Source organism: Hypanus sabinus (assembly GCF_030144855.1).
Source record: "Hypanus sabinus isolate sHypSab1 chromosome 31 unlocalized genomic scaffold, sHypSab1.hap1 SUPER_31_unloc_2, whole genome shotgun sequence".
NCBI lineage: Eukaryota > Metazoa > Chordata > Chondrichthyes > Myliobatiformes > Dasyatidae > Hypanus > Hypanus sabinus.
Genome location: NW_026778954.1, coordinates 274,510 through 290,682, shown reverse-complemented (window position 1 = coordinate 290,682; position 16,173 = coordinate 274,510). Strand labels below are relative to the sequence as shown.

Below are 16,173 nucleotides of genomic sequence, written 5' to 3'. Positions count from 1 at the left end.
TGACAAGAGATTTATTTGTTTATTATGGCCTTTCGAGCAGAGCTGCCCAGCCACCCGACGATTTAACCCTCTCCTACTCACAAAGATCAGTGTGGGGGGAACCTGGAGCACTCGGAGGAGGACCTGCGACCCCCCACAGGATTGAACCGTGAACTGCTACACTACCGTGACGGGATGGCCGGCTTCGTGAGGGAGTTACGCAGCGAGGGAGCACGGGGCGAGGGGAATTGCCCGGTCCGTTAGTCGGGCAGTGGACCGTCGAGGGTGGAGGCCGCACTGTCCAGCGCATGGATGAGGATGGTCAGGTGTCTTCGGACAGCGTCCCAGGCGGAAGGTTCCGGTGATGCCAGGGCCTGCTGCACGGCGTCGGCCAGCCCCGGGAATGTCCGCACGGGAGAGCTCCGCGAGGCGTAGAGGACATGGCTGTGGGCAAAACGAGAGGCCACCATCAGTGCGGGAGGTAATCACCGAGACAGAGAAAGACTCCCGTCAGTGGGGTAGAAGAGAAAGAGACCCCCATCAGAGGGGTAGAAGAGAGAGAGACCCCCATCAGAGGGGTAGAAGAGAGAACTCCCGTCAGTGGGGTAGAAGAGAGAACTCCCGTCAGTGGGGTAGAAGAGAGAGAGACCCCCATCAGAGGGGTAGAAGAGAGAACTCCCGTCAGAGGGGTAGAAGAGAGAACTCCCGTCAGTGGGGTAGAAGAGAGAGAGACCCCCATCAGAGGGGTATGGAAGAAAGAGAGAAAAAGAGAGAGAGAGAGAGAGAGACCCATCCATCAGTGGGGTATGGGAATGTAAGAGAGGAAGAGGGACACATTGGTGGGGGAAGGGAGGGGAGAGAGAGTTCTCATTGGTGGGGGGTAGAAGGACATTGCGGTAGCAGCGCTGGTCTGGGAAGGCGTTGGTCTGGTCTGAGAGGAGAGTTGAAGATGGGTGTGGGTGGGTGACGGTGAACAGACGTACCGGTAGTAGCGCTGGTCTGGGAAGGCGTTGGGGTCGAGGAATGATCTTTCCAGAAGCATCAGCTGATCATTTACCCTCCGGAGCTCCAGGGGTCTGAGACGAGAGAGAACGATGGGTTAGACCAGGGGCTGGAGAGGGCGGTGTGCCCCAATGAGGGGTCCTTCACCCCTCCCCTACCCCAACAAAGCCCCCCTCAAACAACCCACCCTGTCCCAACACAACCCCACCCCAACACACTCCCACCCAAACCCCTCTCCTAGCCCATACACTCCTCCCCGTGCCCCAGAACACCCCACCCAACACCCCTCTCCTATCCCATACATCCCTTCCCATACCCCAATACACCACCCACACAACACCTCTCCCTGAGCCCAGTACACCCCTTCCTTGTCCCAGTACACCCAAACTCAACACCCCTCTCTTGCCCATTCTCCAACCCCAATACATCCCTCCACCCAACACCCCTCCCTCGTCCCAATGTACCCCCACTCAACACCCCTCCACAACCCATACACCCTTCTACCTGTCACAAAACACTCCCCACCCAACACCCCTCCCTCGTCCCAGTGTACCCCCACCCAACACCCCTCCCCATCCCATACACCCGTCTACCTGTCACAATACACCCTCCAGCCAACACCCCTCCCCCTGTTCCATACACCCCTCTACCTGTCACAATACACCCTCCACCCAACACCCCTCCCTCGTCCCAGTATACCCCCACTCAACACCCCTCCCCATCCCATACACCCCTCTACCTGTCACAATACACCCTCCAGCCAACACCCCTCCCTCGTCCCAGTGTACCCCCACTCAACACCCCTCCCCTGTCCCATACACCCCTCTACCTGTCACAATACACCCTCCACCCAACACCCCTCCCCTGTCCCATACACCCCTCTACCTGTCACAATACACCCTACACCCAACACCCCTCCCCCTGTCCCATACACCCCTCTACCTGTCACAATACACCCTCCAGCCAACACCCCTCCCTCGTCCCAGTGTACCCCCAGCCAAACCCCTCTCCTAGCCCATATACTCCTCCCCGTGCCCCAGTACACCCCACCCAACACCTCTCTCCTATCCCATACATCCCTTCCCATACCCCAATACACCACCCACACAACACCTCTCCCTGAGCCCAGTACACACCTCCCTTGTCCCAGTACACCCAAACTCAACACCCCTCTCTTGCCCATTCTCCTATCCCAATACATCCCTCCACCCAACACCCCTCCCTCTTCCCAGTGTACCCCCACTCAACACCCCTCCACATCCCATACACCCCTCTACCTGTCACAATACACCCTCCAGCCAACACCCATCCCCCTGTCCCATACACCCCTCTACCTGTCACAATACACCCTCCACCCAACACCACTCCCTCGTCCCACTGTACCCCCACTCAACACCCCTCCACATCCCATACAACCCACTACCTGTCACAATACACTCCCCACCTAACACACCTCCCCTGTCCCATACACCCCTCTACCTGTCACAATACACCCTCCAACCAACACCCCTCCCTCGACCCAGTGTACCCCCACTCAACACCCCTCCACATCCCATACACCCACCTGTCACAATACACCCTCCAGCCAACACCCCTCCCTCATCCCAGTGTAACCCCACTCAACACCCCTCCCCATCCCATACACCCCTCTACCTGTCACAATACACTCCCCACCCAACACCCCTCCCCCTCCACCATACACCCCTCTACCTGTCACAATACACTCCCCACCCAACACCCCTCCCTCGTCCCAGTATACGCCCACTCAAGACCCCTCCCCTGTCCCATACACCCTTCTACCTGTCACAATACACCCTCCACCCAACACCCCTCCCCTGTCCCATACACCCCTCTACCTGTCACAATACACCCTCCACCCAACACCCCTCCCTCGACCCAGTGTACCCCCACTCAACACCCCTCCACATCCCATACACCCTTTTACCTGTCACAATACACTCCCCACACAACACCCCTCCCCCTGTTCCATACACCCCTCTACCTGTCACAATACACTCCCCACACAACACACCTCCCCCTGTCCCATACACCCCTCTGCTTGTCACAATACACCCTCCACCCAACACCCCTCCCTCATCATAGTGTACCCCCACCCAACACACCCCCCGTCCCATACACCCCTCTACCTGTCACAATACACCCTCCACTCAACACCCCTCCCTCGTCCCAGTGTACCCCCACTCAACACCCCTCCCCATCCCATACACCCCTCTACCTGTCACAATACACTCCCCACCCAACACCCCTTCCTCGTCCCAGTGTACCCCCACTCAACACCCCTCCCCCTGTCCCATACACCCCTCTTACTGTCACAATACACTCCCCACCCAACACCCCTCTACCTGTCACAATACACACTCCATCCAACACCCCTCGCTTTTCCCAGTGTACCCCCACCCAACACTCCTCCTCGTCCCATACACCCCTCTACCTGTCACAATACACCCTCCACTCAACACCCCTCCCCATCCCATACACCCCACTAACTGTCACAATACACTCCCCACCCAACACCCCTCCCTCGTCCCAGTGTACCCCCACTCAACACCCCTCCCCCTCCACCATACACCCCTCTACCTGTCACAATACACACCCCACCCAACACCCCTCCCTCGTCCCAGTAAACGCCCACTCAACACCCCTCCCGTCCCATACACCCCTCTATCTGTCACAATACACTCCCCACCCAACACCCCTCCCTCGTCCCAGTGTACCCCCACCCAACACCCCTCCCCTGTCCCATACGCCCCTCTACCTGTCACAATACACTCCCCACCCAACACCCCTCCCTCGTCCCAGTGTACACACACTCAACACCCCTCCCCCTGTCCCATACACCCCTCTACCTGTCACAATACACTCCCCACCCAACACCCCTCCCTCGTCCCAGTGTACCCCACCCAACACCCCTCCCCTGTCCCATACACCCCTCTACCTGTCACAATACACCCTCCACCCAACAACCCTCCCTCGTCCCAGTGTACCCCCACTCAACACCCCTCCCCATCCCATACACCCCTCTACCTGTCACAATACACCCTCCATCCAACACCCCTCCCTTTTCCCAGTGTACCCCCACCCAACACCCCTCCCCATCCCATACACCCCTCTACCTGTCACAATACACCCCCCACTCAACACCCCTCCCCATCCCATACACCCCTCTACCTGCCACAATACACTCCCCACCCAACACCCCTCCCCCTCCACCATACACCCCTCTACCTGTCACAATACACCCTCCACTCAACACCCCTCCCCATCCCATACACCCCACTAACTGTCACAATACACTCCCCACCTAACACCTCTCCCCCTGTCCCATACACCCCTCTACCTGTCACAATACACACCCCACCCAACACCCCTCCCTCGTCCCAGTATACGCCCACTCAACACCCCTCCCGTCCCATACACCCCTCTATCTGTCACAATACACTCCCCACCCAACACCCCTCCCTCGTCCCAGTGTACCCCCACCCAACACCCCTCCCCTGTCCCATACGCCCCTCTACCTGTCACAATACACTCCCCACCCAACACCCCTCCCTCGTCCCAGTGTACCCCCACTCAACACCCCTCCCCCTGTCCCATACACCCCTCTATCTGTCACAATACACTCCCCACCCAACACCCCTCCCTCGTCCCAGTGTACCCCCACCCAACACCCCTCCCCTGTCCCATACACCCCTCTACCTGTCACAATACACCCTCCACCCAACACCCATCCCTCGTCCCAGTGTACCCCCACCCAACACCCCTCCCCTGTCCCATACACCCCTCTACGTGTCACAATACACTCCCCACCCAACACCCCTCCCTCGTCCCAGTGTACCCCCACCCAACACCCCTCCCCTGTCCCATACACCCCTCTACCTGTCACAATACACTCCCCACCCAACACCCCTTCCCCTCCACCATACACCCCTCTACATGTCACAATACACTCCCCACCCAACACCCCTCCCCTGTCCCATACACCCCTCTACCTGTCACAATACACTCCCCACCCAACACCCCTCCCCCTCCACCATACACCCCTCTATCTGTCACAATACACTCCCCACCCAACACCACCCCCCTGTCCTATACACCCCTCTACCTGTCACAATACCCTCCCCACCCAACACCCCTCCCCCTCCACCATACACCCCTCTATCTGTCACAATACACTCCCCACCCAACACCACCCCCCTGTCCCATACACCCCTCTACCTGTCACAATACACCCTCCGCCCTACACCCCTCCCTCGTACCAGTGTACCCCCACTCAACACCCCTCCCCTGTCCCATACACCCCTCAACCTGTCACAATACACTCCCCACCCAACACCCCTCCCTCGTCCCAGTGTACCCCCACTCAACACCCCTCCCCCTGTCCCATACACCCCTCTACCTGTCACAATACACTCCCCACCCAACACCCCTCCCTTCTCCCAGTGTACCCCCAACCAACACCCCTCCCCCTGTTCCATACACCCCTCTACCTGTCACAATACACCCTCCACTCAACACCCCTCCCCCTCCCCCATACACCCCTCTACCTGTCACAATACACTCCCCACCCAACACCCCTCCCCCTGTTCCATACACCCCTCTACCTGTCACAATACACCCTCCACACAACACCCCTCCCCCTGTTCCATACACCCCTCTACCTGTCACAATACACTCCCCACCCAACACACCTCCCCCTGTTCCATACACCCCTCTACCTGTCACAATGCACCCTCCACACAACACCCCTCCCCCTGTTCCATACACCCCTCTACCTGTCACAATACACCTCCCACCCAACACACCTACACCTGTTCCATACACCCCTCTACCTGTCAATACACCCTCCACTCAACACCCCTCTCCTGTCCCATACACCCCTCGACCTGTCACAATACACCCTCCACACAACACCCCTCCCCTGTCCCATACACACCTCTACCTGTCACAGTACACCCTCCACCCAACACCCCTCCCCCTGTCCCATACAACCATCTACCTGTCACAATACACACCCACCCAACACCCCTCCCTCGTCCCAGTGTATCCCCACTCAACACCCCTCCCCCTGTCCCATACACCCCTCTATCTGTCACAATACACTCCCCACCCAACACTCCTCCTCGTCCCATACACCCCTCTACCTGTCACAATACACCCTCCACTCAACACCACTCCCTCATCCGAGTGTACCCCACCCAACACCCCTCCCCTGACCCATACACCCCTCTACCTGTCACAATACACTCCCCACCCAACACTCCTCCCCGTCCCATACACCCCGCTACCTGTCACAATACACCCTCCACACAACACCCCTCCCCCTGTCCCATACACCCCTCTATCTGTCACAATACACTCCCCACCCAACACTCCTCCCCGTCCCATACACCCCTCTACCTGTCACAATACACCCTCCACACAACACCCCTCCCCCTGTCCCATACACCCCTCTATCTGACACAATACACTCCCCACCCAACATCCCTCCCCGTCCTATACACCCCTCTATCTGTCACAATACACTCCCCACCCAACACCGCTCCCCCTGTCCCATACACCCCTCTGCCTGTCACAATACACCCTCCACCCAACACCCCTCCCTCGTCCCAGTGTACCCCCACCCATCACCCCTCCCCCTGTCCCATACACCCTTCTACCTGTCACAATACACTCCCCACCCAACACCCCTCCCTCGTCCCAGTGTACCCCCACTCAACACCCCTCCCCATCCGATATACCCCTCTACCTGTCACAATACACTCCCCACCCAACACCCCTCCCCCTTCACCATACACCCCTCTACCTGTCACAATACACTCCCCACCTAACACCCCTCCCCCTGTCCCATACACACCTCTACCTGTCACAGTACACCCTCCACCCAACACCACTCCCCCTGTCCCATACAACCATCTACCTGTCACAATACACCCACCACCCAACACCCCTCCCTCGTCCCAATGTACCCCCACCCAACATCCCTCCCCCTGTCCCATACCTCCCTTTACGTCACAATACACCCTCCACTCGACACCCCTCCCCATGCCCCATACATCCCCTCTACCTGTCACAATACACCCTCCACCCAACACCCCTCCCTCGTCCCAATGAACCCCAACCAACACCCCTCCCCATCCCATACACCCCTCTACCTGTCACAATACGTTCCCCACCCAACACCCCTCCCCCTGCCCCACAACACCCCCTGTATACCCCCAACATACCAAACCCCACCCAGCCCAACACATCATCCCAAGAGCACATGTTGAGAAATTTGTTGTTGGGATACATAATGATAAAATTGTGTTTACAGAAAGAAATGTGTATCTCTGTATATCTATGTGTGTATTGTTACGAAGGTGGAGCAACTCTGAGGGGACGAAGGGTACAAAGTCGCCCCCCCCCCCTTTTTGAGTATCGCAGGATCGCTATTATTTTGTCGAGTGTGTGTCTTCAGGCTCCTGTACCCCCTCCCTGATGGCAGAGGGGAAGAAGCTGTTCCTGAATCGCTGAGTGTGTGTCTTCAGGCTCCTGTACCCCCTCCCTGATGGCAGAGGGGAAGAAGCTGTTCCTGAATCACTGAGTGTGTGTCTTCAGGCTCCTGTACCTTCTCCCTGATGGCAGAGGGGAAGAAGCTGTTCCTGAATCGTTGAGTATGTGTCTTCAGGCTCCTGTACCCCCTCCCTGATGGCAGAGGGGAAGAAGCTGTTCCTGAATCATTGAGTGTGTGTCTTCAGGCTCCTGTACCTCCTCCCTGATGGCAGAGGGGAAGAAGCTGTTCCTGAATCGTTGAGTGTGTGTCTTCAAGCTCCTGTACCTCCTCCCTGATGGCAGAGGGGAAGAAGCTGTTCCTGAATCATTGAGTGTGTGTCTTCAGGCTCCTGTACCTCCTCCCTGATGGCAGAGGGGAAGAAGCTGTTCCTGAATCGTTGAGTGTGTGTCTTCAGGCTCCTGTACCCCCTCCCTGATGGCAGAGGGGGAGAAGCTGTTCCTGAATCGTTGAGTGTGTGTCTTCAGGCTCCTGTACCTCCTCCCTGATGGCAGAGGGGGAGAAGCTGTTCCTGAATCGTTGAGTGTGTGTCTTCAGGCTCCTGTACCTCCTCCCTGATGGCAGAGGGGAAGAAGCTGTTCCTGAATCGTTGAGTGTGTGTCTTCAGGCTCCTGTACCTCCTCCCTGATGGCAGAGGGGGAGAAGCTGTTCCTGAATCGTTGAGTGTGTGTCTTCAGGCTCCTGTACCTCCTCCCTGATGGCAGAGGGGAAGAAGCTGTTCCTGAATCGTTGAGTGTGTGTCTTCAGGCTCCTGTACCTCCTCCCTGATGGCAGAGGGGAAGAAGCTGTTCCTGAATCGTTGAGTGTGTGTCTTCAGGCTCCAGTACTTCCTCCCTGATGGCAGTGGGGAAGAAGCTGTTCCTGAATCGTTGAATGTGTGTCTGCAGGCTCCTGTACCCCCTCCCTGATGGCAGAGGGGAAGAAGCTGTTCCTGAATCGCTGAGTGTGTGTCTTCAGGCTCGTGTACCTCCTCCCTGATGGCAGAGGGGAAGAAGCTGTTCCTGAATCATTGAGTGTGTGTCTTCAGGCTCCTGTACCTCCTCCCTGATGGCAGAGGGGAAGAAGCTGTTCCTGAATCGTTGAGTGTGTGTCTTCAGGCTCCTGTACCCCCTCCCTGATGGCAGAGGGGAAGAAGCTGTTACTGAATCGTTGAGTGTGTGTCTTCAGGCTCCTGTACCCCCTCCCTGATGGCAGAGGGGAAGAAGCTGTTCCTGAATCGTTGAGTGTGTGTCTTCAGGCTCCTGTACCTCCTCCCTGATGGCAGAGGGGGAGAAGCTGTTCCTGAATCGTTGAGTGTGTGTCTTCAGGCTCCTGTACCTCCTCCCTGATGGCAGAGGGGAAGAAGCTGTTCCTGAATCATTGAGTGTGTGTCTTCAGGCTCCTGTACCCCGTCCCTGATGGCAGAGGGGAAGAAGCTGTTCCTGAATCATTGAGTGTGTGTCTTCAGGCTCCTGTACCTCCTCCCTGATGGCAGAGGCGGAGAAGCTGTTCCTGAATCATTGAGTGTGTGTCTTCAGGCTCCTGTACCTCCTCCCAGATGGCAGAGGGGAAGAAGCTGTTCCTGAATCGTTGAGTGTGTGTCTTCAGGCTCCTGTACCTCCTCCCTGATGGCAGAGGGGGAGAAGCTGTTCCTGAATCGTTGAGTGTGTGTCTTCAGAATCCTGCACCTCCTCCCTGATGGCAGAGGGGAAGAAGCTGTTCCTGAATCGCTGAGTGTGTGTCTTCAGGCTCCTGTACCTCCTCCCTGATGGCAGAGGGGAAGAAGCTGTTCCTGAATCGTTGAGTGTGTAGCTTCAGGCTCCTGTACCTCTTCCCTGATGGCAAAGGGCAAGAAGCTGTTCCTGAATCGTTGAGTGTGTGTCTTCAGGCTCCTGTACCTCCTCCCTGATGGCAGAGGGGAAGAAGCTGTTCCTGAATCGTTGAGTGTGTGTCTTCAGGCTCCTGTACCTCCTCCCTGATGGCAGAGGGGAAGAAGCTGTTCCTGAATCGCAGAGTGTGTGTCTGCAGGCTCCTGTACCACCTCACTGATGGTGGTGACGAGGAGAGGGCGTGTCCTTATTGAGGGATGTGGACTTTTGGAGGCAACGCTCAGGGGTCAGGGCAGACGAGGTAGCGGGACTTGGGTAACTCACCTCTTGCGGAGGTCCTCCAGCTGGGCGAGACGCTTGCTGAACGATTGATACTGGCTGTTCAGTCGCTCGACTGCTTTCTGCAGGGGTTCTGCAACATGAGAGTTCGAAAGTCGGCCAAAAGTAAGGGAGGAGCTGGGGACAGCAACCCGGCAGGAAGGTGGCCGCACGGCAGTAAACGCAGAGGGCAAGTAGTCCCAGTGCCCTCGGCCCAGAGAATCCCACACACACTCACCTCACTCTGTACCTACAGTCGGAACCTAGTCCAGAGAATCCCACACACACTCACCTCAGTCTGTAACTACGGTCGGGACCTAGTCCAGAGAATCCCACACACACTCACCTCAGTCTGTACCTACGGTCGGGACCTAGTCCAGAGAATCCCACACACACTCACCTCAGTCTGTACCTACGGTCGGGACCTAGTCCAGAGAATCCCACACACACTCACCACAGTCTGTACCTACGGTCGGGACCTAGTCCAGAGAATCCCACTCACACTCACCTCAGTCTGTAACTACGGTCGGGACCTAGTCCAGAGAATCCCACACACACTCACCCCAGTCTGTACCTACGGTCGGGACCTAGTCCAGAGAATCCCACACACACTCACCCGAGTCTGTACCTACGGTCGGGACCTAGTCCAGAGAATCCCACACACACTCACCTCAGTCTGTAACTACGGTCGGGACCTAGTCCAGAGAATCCCACACACACTCACCTCAGTCTGTACCTACGGTCGGGACCTAGTCCAGAGAATCCCACACACACTCACCACAGTCTGTACCTACGGTCGGGACCTAGTCCAGAGAATCCCACACACACTCACCTGAGTCTGTACCTACGGTCGGGACCTAGTCCAGAGAATCCCACACACACTCACCTCAGTCTGTAACTATGGTCGGGACCTAGTCCAGAGAATCCCACACACACTCACCTCAGTCTGTACCTACGGTCGGGACCTAGTCCAGAGAATCCCACACACACTCACCTCAGTCTGTACCTACGGTCGGGACCTAGTCCAGAGAATCCCACACACACTCACCCGAGTCTGTACCTACGGTCGGGACCTAGTCCAGAGAATCCCACACACACTCACCTCAGTCTGTACCTACGGTCGGGACCTAGTCCAGAGAATCCCACATACACTCACCTCAGTCTGTACCTACGGTCGGGACCTAGTCCAGAGAATCCCACACACACTCACCCGAGTCTGTACCTACGGTCGGGACCTAGTCCAGAGAAACCCACACACACTCACCTCAGTCTGTACCTACGGTCGGGACCTAGTCCAGAGAATCCCACACACACTCACCTCAGTCTGTACCTACGGTCGGGACCTAGTCCAGAGAATCCCACACACACTCACCTCAGTCTGTACCTACGGTCGGGACCTAGTCCAGAGAATCCCACACACACTCACCACAGTCTGTACCTACGGTCGGGACCTAGTCCAGAGAATCCCACACACACTCACCACAGTCTGTACCTACGGTCGGGACCTAGTCCAGAGAATCCCACACACACTCACCCGAGTCTGTACCTACGGTTGGGACCTAGTCCAGAGAAACCCACACACACTCACCTCAGTCTGTACCTACGGTCGGGACCTAGTCCAGAGAATCCCACACACACTCACCTCAGTCTGTACCTACGGTCGGGACCTAGTCCAGAGAATCCCACACACAGTCACCTCAGTCTGTACCTACGGTCGGGACATAGTCCAGAGAATCCCACACACACTCACCACAGTCTGTATCTACGGTCGGGACCTAGTCCAGAGAATCCCACACACACTCACCTCAGTCTGTACCTACGGTCGGGAACAAGTCCAGAGAATCCCACACACACTCACCTCAGTCTGTACCTACGGTCGGGACCTAGTCCAGAGAATCCCACACACACTCACCCGAGTCTGTACCTACGGTCGGGACCTAGTCCAGAGAATCCCAAACACACTCACCCGAGTCTGTACCTACGGTCGGGACCTAGTCCAGAGAATCCCACACACACTCACCTCAGTCTGTACCTACGGTCGGGACCTAGTCCAGAGAATCCCACACACACTCACCACAGTCTGTACCTACGGTCGGGACCTAGTCCAGAGAATCCCACTCACACTCACCTCAGTCTGTAACTACGGTCGGGACCTAGTCCAGAGAATCCCACACACACTCACCTCAGTCTGTACCTACGGTCGGGACCTTGTCCAGAGAATCCCACACACACTCACCTCAGTCTGTACCTACGGTCGGGACCTAGTCCAGAGAATCCCACACACACTCACCACAGTCTGTACCTACGGTCGGGACCTAGTCCAGAGAATCCCACACACACTCACCACAGTCTGTACTTACGGTCGGGACCTAGTCCAGAGAATCCCACACACACTCACCTCAGTCTGTACCTACGGTCGGGACCTAGTCCAGAGAATCCCACACACACTCACCTCAGTCTGTACCTACGGTCGGGACCTAGTCCAGAGAATCCCACACACACTCACCTCAGTCTGTACCTACGGTCGGGACCTAGTCCACAGAATCCCTCACACACTCACCCGAGTCTGTACCTACGGTCGGGACCTAGTCCAGAGAATCCCACACACACTCACCTCAGTCTGTACCTACGGTCGGGACCTAGTCCAGAGAATCCCACACACACTCACCTCAGTCTGTACCTACGGTCGGGACCTAGTCCAGAGAATCCCACACACACTCACCTCAGTCTGTACCTACGGTCGGGACCTAGTCCAGAAAATCCCACACACACTCACCTCAGTCTGTACCTACGGTCGGGACCTAGTCCAGAGAATCCCACACACAGTCACCTCAGTCTGTACCTACGGTCGGGACCTAGTCCAGAGAATCCCACACACACTCACCACAGTCTGTACCTACGGTCGGGACCTAGTCCAGAGAATCCCACACACACTCACCTCAGTCTGTACCTACGGTCGGGACCTAGTCCAGAGAATCCCACACACACTCACCTCAGTCTGTACCTACGGTCGGGACCTAGTCCAGAGAATCCCACACACACTCACCTCAGTCTGTACTTACGGTCGGGACCTAGTCCAGAGAATCCCACACACACTCACCTCAGTCTGTAACTACGGTCGGGACCTAGTCCAGAGAAACCCACACACACTCACCTCAGTCTGTATCTACGGTCGGGACCTAGTCCAGAGAATCCCACTCACACTCACCTCAGTCTGTACCTACGGTTGGGACCTAGTCCAGAGAATCCCACACACACTCACCTGAGTCTGTACCCACTCCCGGGGATCCCCAGTGTTATCTCCTTGGCTGCCATCGCCCCCCTCTGATGCTCACCCTACTTTCCTCCCGCGGCCTTCTATCTCCTTCACCAATCAGTGGGGGAGTCTAGGACCAGAGGACACAGATAGAGTGGATGTGGAGAGGATGTTTCCTGTAGAGGGGGACTCTAGGACCAGAGGACACCGATAGAGTGGATGTTGAGAGGGTGTTTCCTATAGTGGGGGAGTCTAGGACCAGAGGACACACATAGAGTGGATGTGGAGAGGATGTTTCCTACAGTGGGGGAGTCTAGGACCAGAGGACACAGATAGAGTGGATGTGGAGAGGATGTTTTCAATAGTGGGGGAGTCTAGGACCAGAGGACACAGTCAGAGTGGATGTGGAGAGGATCCCCGGGACTGGGTTTCAGACTGGGATCTAATCCAGGGGTTCGGGGGTTTATATACAGAATAACAGATCCCCTGGAGTGGGTTACAGGCTGGGAACTAACCCTGGGTACACAGGGTTTATATACAGAATAACAGATCCATGGGAGTGCGTTACAGACTGCGAGCTAACCCAGGGGTTCGTGGGTTTATATGTAGAATAACAGATCCCCGGGAGTGGGTTACAGGCTGGGATCTAACCCTGGGTTCACAGGGTTTATATACAGAATAACAGATCCCGGGGACTGGGTTACAGACTGCGATCTAACCCAAGGGTTCACAGGGTTTATATAGAGAATAACAGATTCCCGGGACTGGGTTACAATCTGGGATCTAACCCAGGGGTTCAGGGGGTTTATATACAGAATAACAGATCCCCGGGAGTGGGTTACAGACGGGGATCTAACCCAGGGGTTCACAGGGTTTATATACAGAATAACAGATCCCCGGGAGTGGGTTACAGACTGGGATCGAACCCAGGGGTTCACAGGGTTTATATGCAGAATAACAGATCCCCGGGAGTGCGTTACAGGCTGGGATCGAACCCAGGGTTCACAGGGTTTATATACAGAATAACAGATCCCCAGGACTGGGTTACAGAGTGGGATCTAACCCGGGGGTTCGGGGGTTTATATACAGAATAACAGATGCACGGGAGTGGATTACAGGCTGGGATCTAAACCGGGGGTTCGGGGGTTTATATACAGAATAACAGATCCCCGGGAGTGGGTTACAGGCTGGGATCTAACCCAGGAGTTCGGGGGTTTATATACAGAATAACAGATCCCCAGGAGTGGGTTACAGGCTGGGATCTAACCCAGGAGTTCTGGGGTTGATATACAGAATAACAGATCCCCGGGAGTGGGTTAGAGTTTGGGATCTAACCCAGGGTTCACAGTGTTTTTATGCAGAATAACAGATCCCCGGGTGTGGGTTACAGGCTGTGATCTAAACCGGGTGTTCACAGGGTTTATATACAGAATAACAGATCCCCGGGATTGGGTTACAGGCTTGGATCTAACCCAGGAGTTCGGGGGTTTATATGCAGAATAACAGATCCCCGGGAGTGCGTTACAGGCTGGGATCTAAACCGGGTGTTCACAGGGTTTATATACAGAATAACAGATCCCCGGTAGAGGGTTACAGGCTGGGATCTAACTCAGGGTTCACAGGGTTTATATACAGAATGACATATCCCCGGGATTGGGTCACAGGCTGGGATCTAACCCGGGGGTTCGGGGGTTTGTATACAGAATAACAGATCCCCGGGAGTGGGTTACAGGCTGGGATCTAACTCAGGGTTTCACAGGGTTTATATACAGAATAACAGATCCCCGGGACTGGGTTACAGAGTGGGATCTAACCCGGGGGTTCAGGGGTTTATATACAGAATAACAGATCCCCAGGACTGGGTTACAGAGTGGGATCTAACCCGGGGGTTCGGGGGTTTATATACAGAATAACAGATCCCCGGGAGTGGGTTACAGGCTGGGATCTAACCCAGGGGTTCGGGGGTTTATATACAGAATAACAGATCCCCGGGAGTGCGTTACAGGCTGGGATCTAACCTAGGGTTCACAGGGTTTATATACAGAATAACAGATCCCCAGGACTGGGTTACAGAGTGGGATCTAACCGGGGGGTTCGGGGGTTTATATACAGAATAACAGATCCCCGGGAGTGGGTTACAGGCTGGGATCTAACCCATGGGTTCCGGGGTTTATATGCAGAATAACAGATCCCCGGGAGTGTGTTACAGGCTGGGATCTAACCCAGGAGTTCGGGGGTTTATATACAGAATAACAGATCCCCGGGAGTGGGTTACAGACTAGGATCGAACCCAGGGGTTCACAGGGTTTATATACAGAATAACAGATCCCCAGGACTGGGTTACAGAGTGGGATCTAACCCAGGGGTTCGGAGGTTTATATGCAGAATAACAGATGCACGGGAGTGGGTTACAGGCTGGGATCCAAACCGGGTGTTCACAGGGTTTATATACAGAATAACAGATCCCCGGGAGTGGGTTACAGGCTGGGATCTAACCCAGGGGTTCGGAGGTTTATATGCAGAATAACAGATGCACGGGAGTGGGTTACAGGCTGGGATCCAAACCGGGTGTTCACAGGGTTTATATACAGAATAACAGATCCCCGGGATTGGGTTACAGGCTGGGATCTAACCCAGGAGTTCGGGGGTTTATATACAGAATAACAGATCCCCGGGAGTGCGTTACAGGCTGGGATCTAACCTAGGGTTCACAGGGTTTATATACAGAATAACAGATCCCCAGGACTGGGTTACAGAGTGGGATCTAACCCGGGGGTTCGGGGGTTTATATACAGAATAACAGATCCCCGGGAGTGGGTTACAGGCTGGGGTCTAACCCAGGGGTTCGGGGGTTTATATGCAGAATAACAGATCCCCGGGAGTGGGTTACAGGCTGGGATCTAACCCAGGGTTCACAGTGTTTTTATGCAGAATAACAGATCCCCGGGTGTGGGTTACAGGCTGTGATCTAAACCGGGTGTTCACAGGGTTTATATACAGAATAACAGATCCCCGGGATTGGGTTACAGGCTTGGATCTAACCCAGGAGTTCGGGGGTTTATATGCAGAATAACAGATCCCCGGGAGTGCGTTACAGGCTGGGATCTAAACCGGGTGTTCACAGGGTTTATATACAGAATAACAGATCCCCGGTAGAGGGTTACAGGCTGGGATCTAACTCAGGGTTCACAGGGTTTATATACAGAATGACATATCCCCGGGATTGGGTCACAGGCTGG

At 55.7% G+C, this 16,173-nt stretch overlaps 1 protein-coding gene across 1 annotated transcript in view; it reads right to left on the bottom strand.

Moving 5' to 3' along the window:
- Positions 1-161: 161 nt before the first annotated feature.
- naaladl1 (N-acetylated alpha-linked acidic dipeptidase like 1) overlaps positions 162-16,173 on the bottom strand; it is a 230,477-nt gene continuing 214,465 nt past the window's right edge. Inside the window, exons 17-19 of the mRNA XM_059957704.1 lie at positions 9,685-9,772; positions 963-1,055; positions 162-423 (exon numbers count right to left, since the gene is read on the bottom strand). Of these exons, the coding sequence (XP_059813687.1) occupies positions 240-423; positions 963-1,055; positions 9,685-9,772 (365 nt within the window). The 3' untranslated portion in view covers positions 162-239. The remainder of the gene's footprint in view (positions 424-962; positions 1,056-9,684; positions 9,773-16,173) is intronic.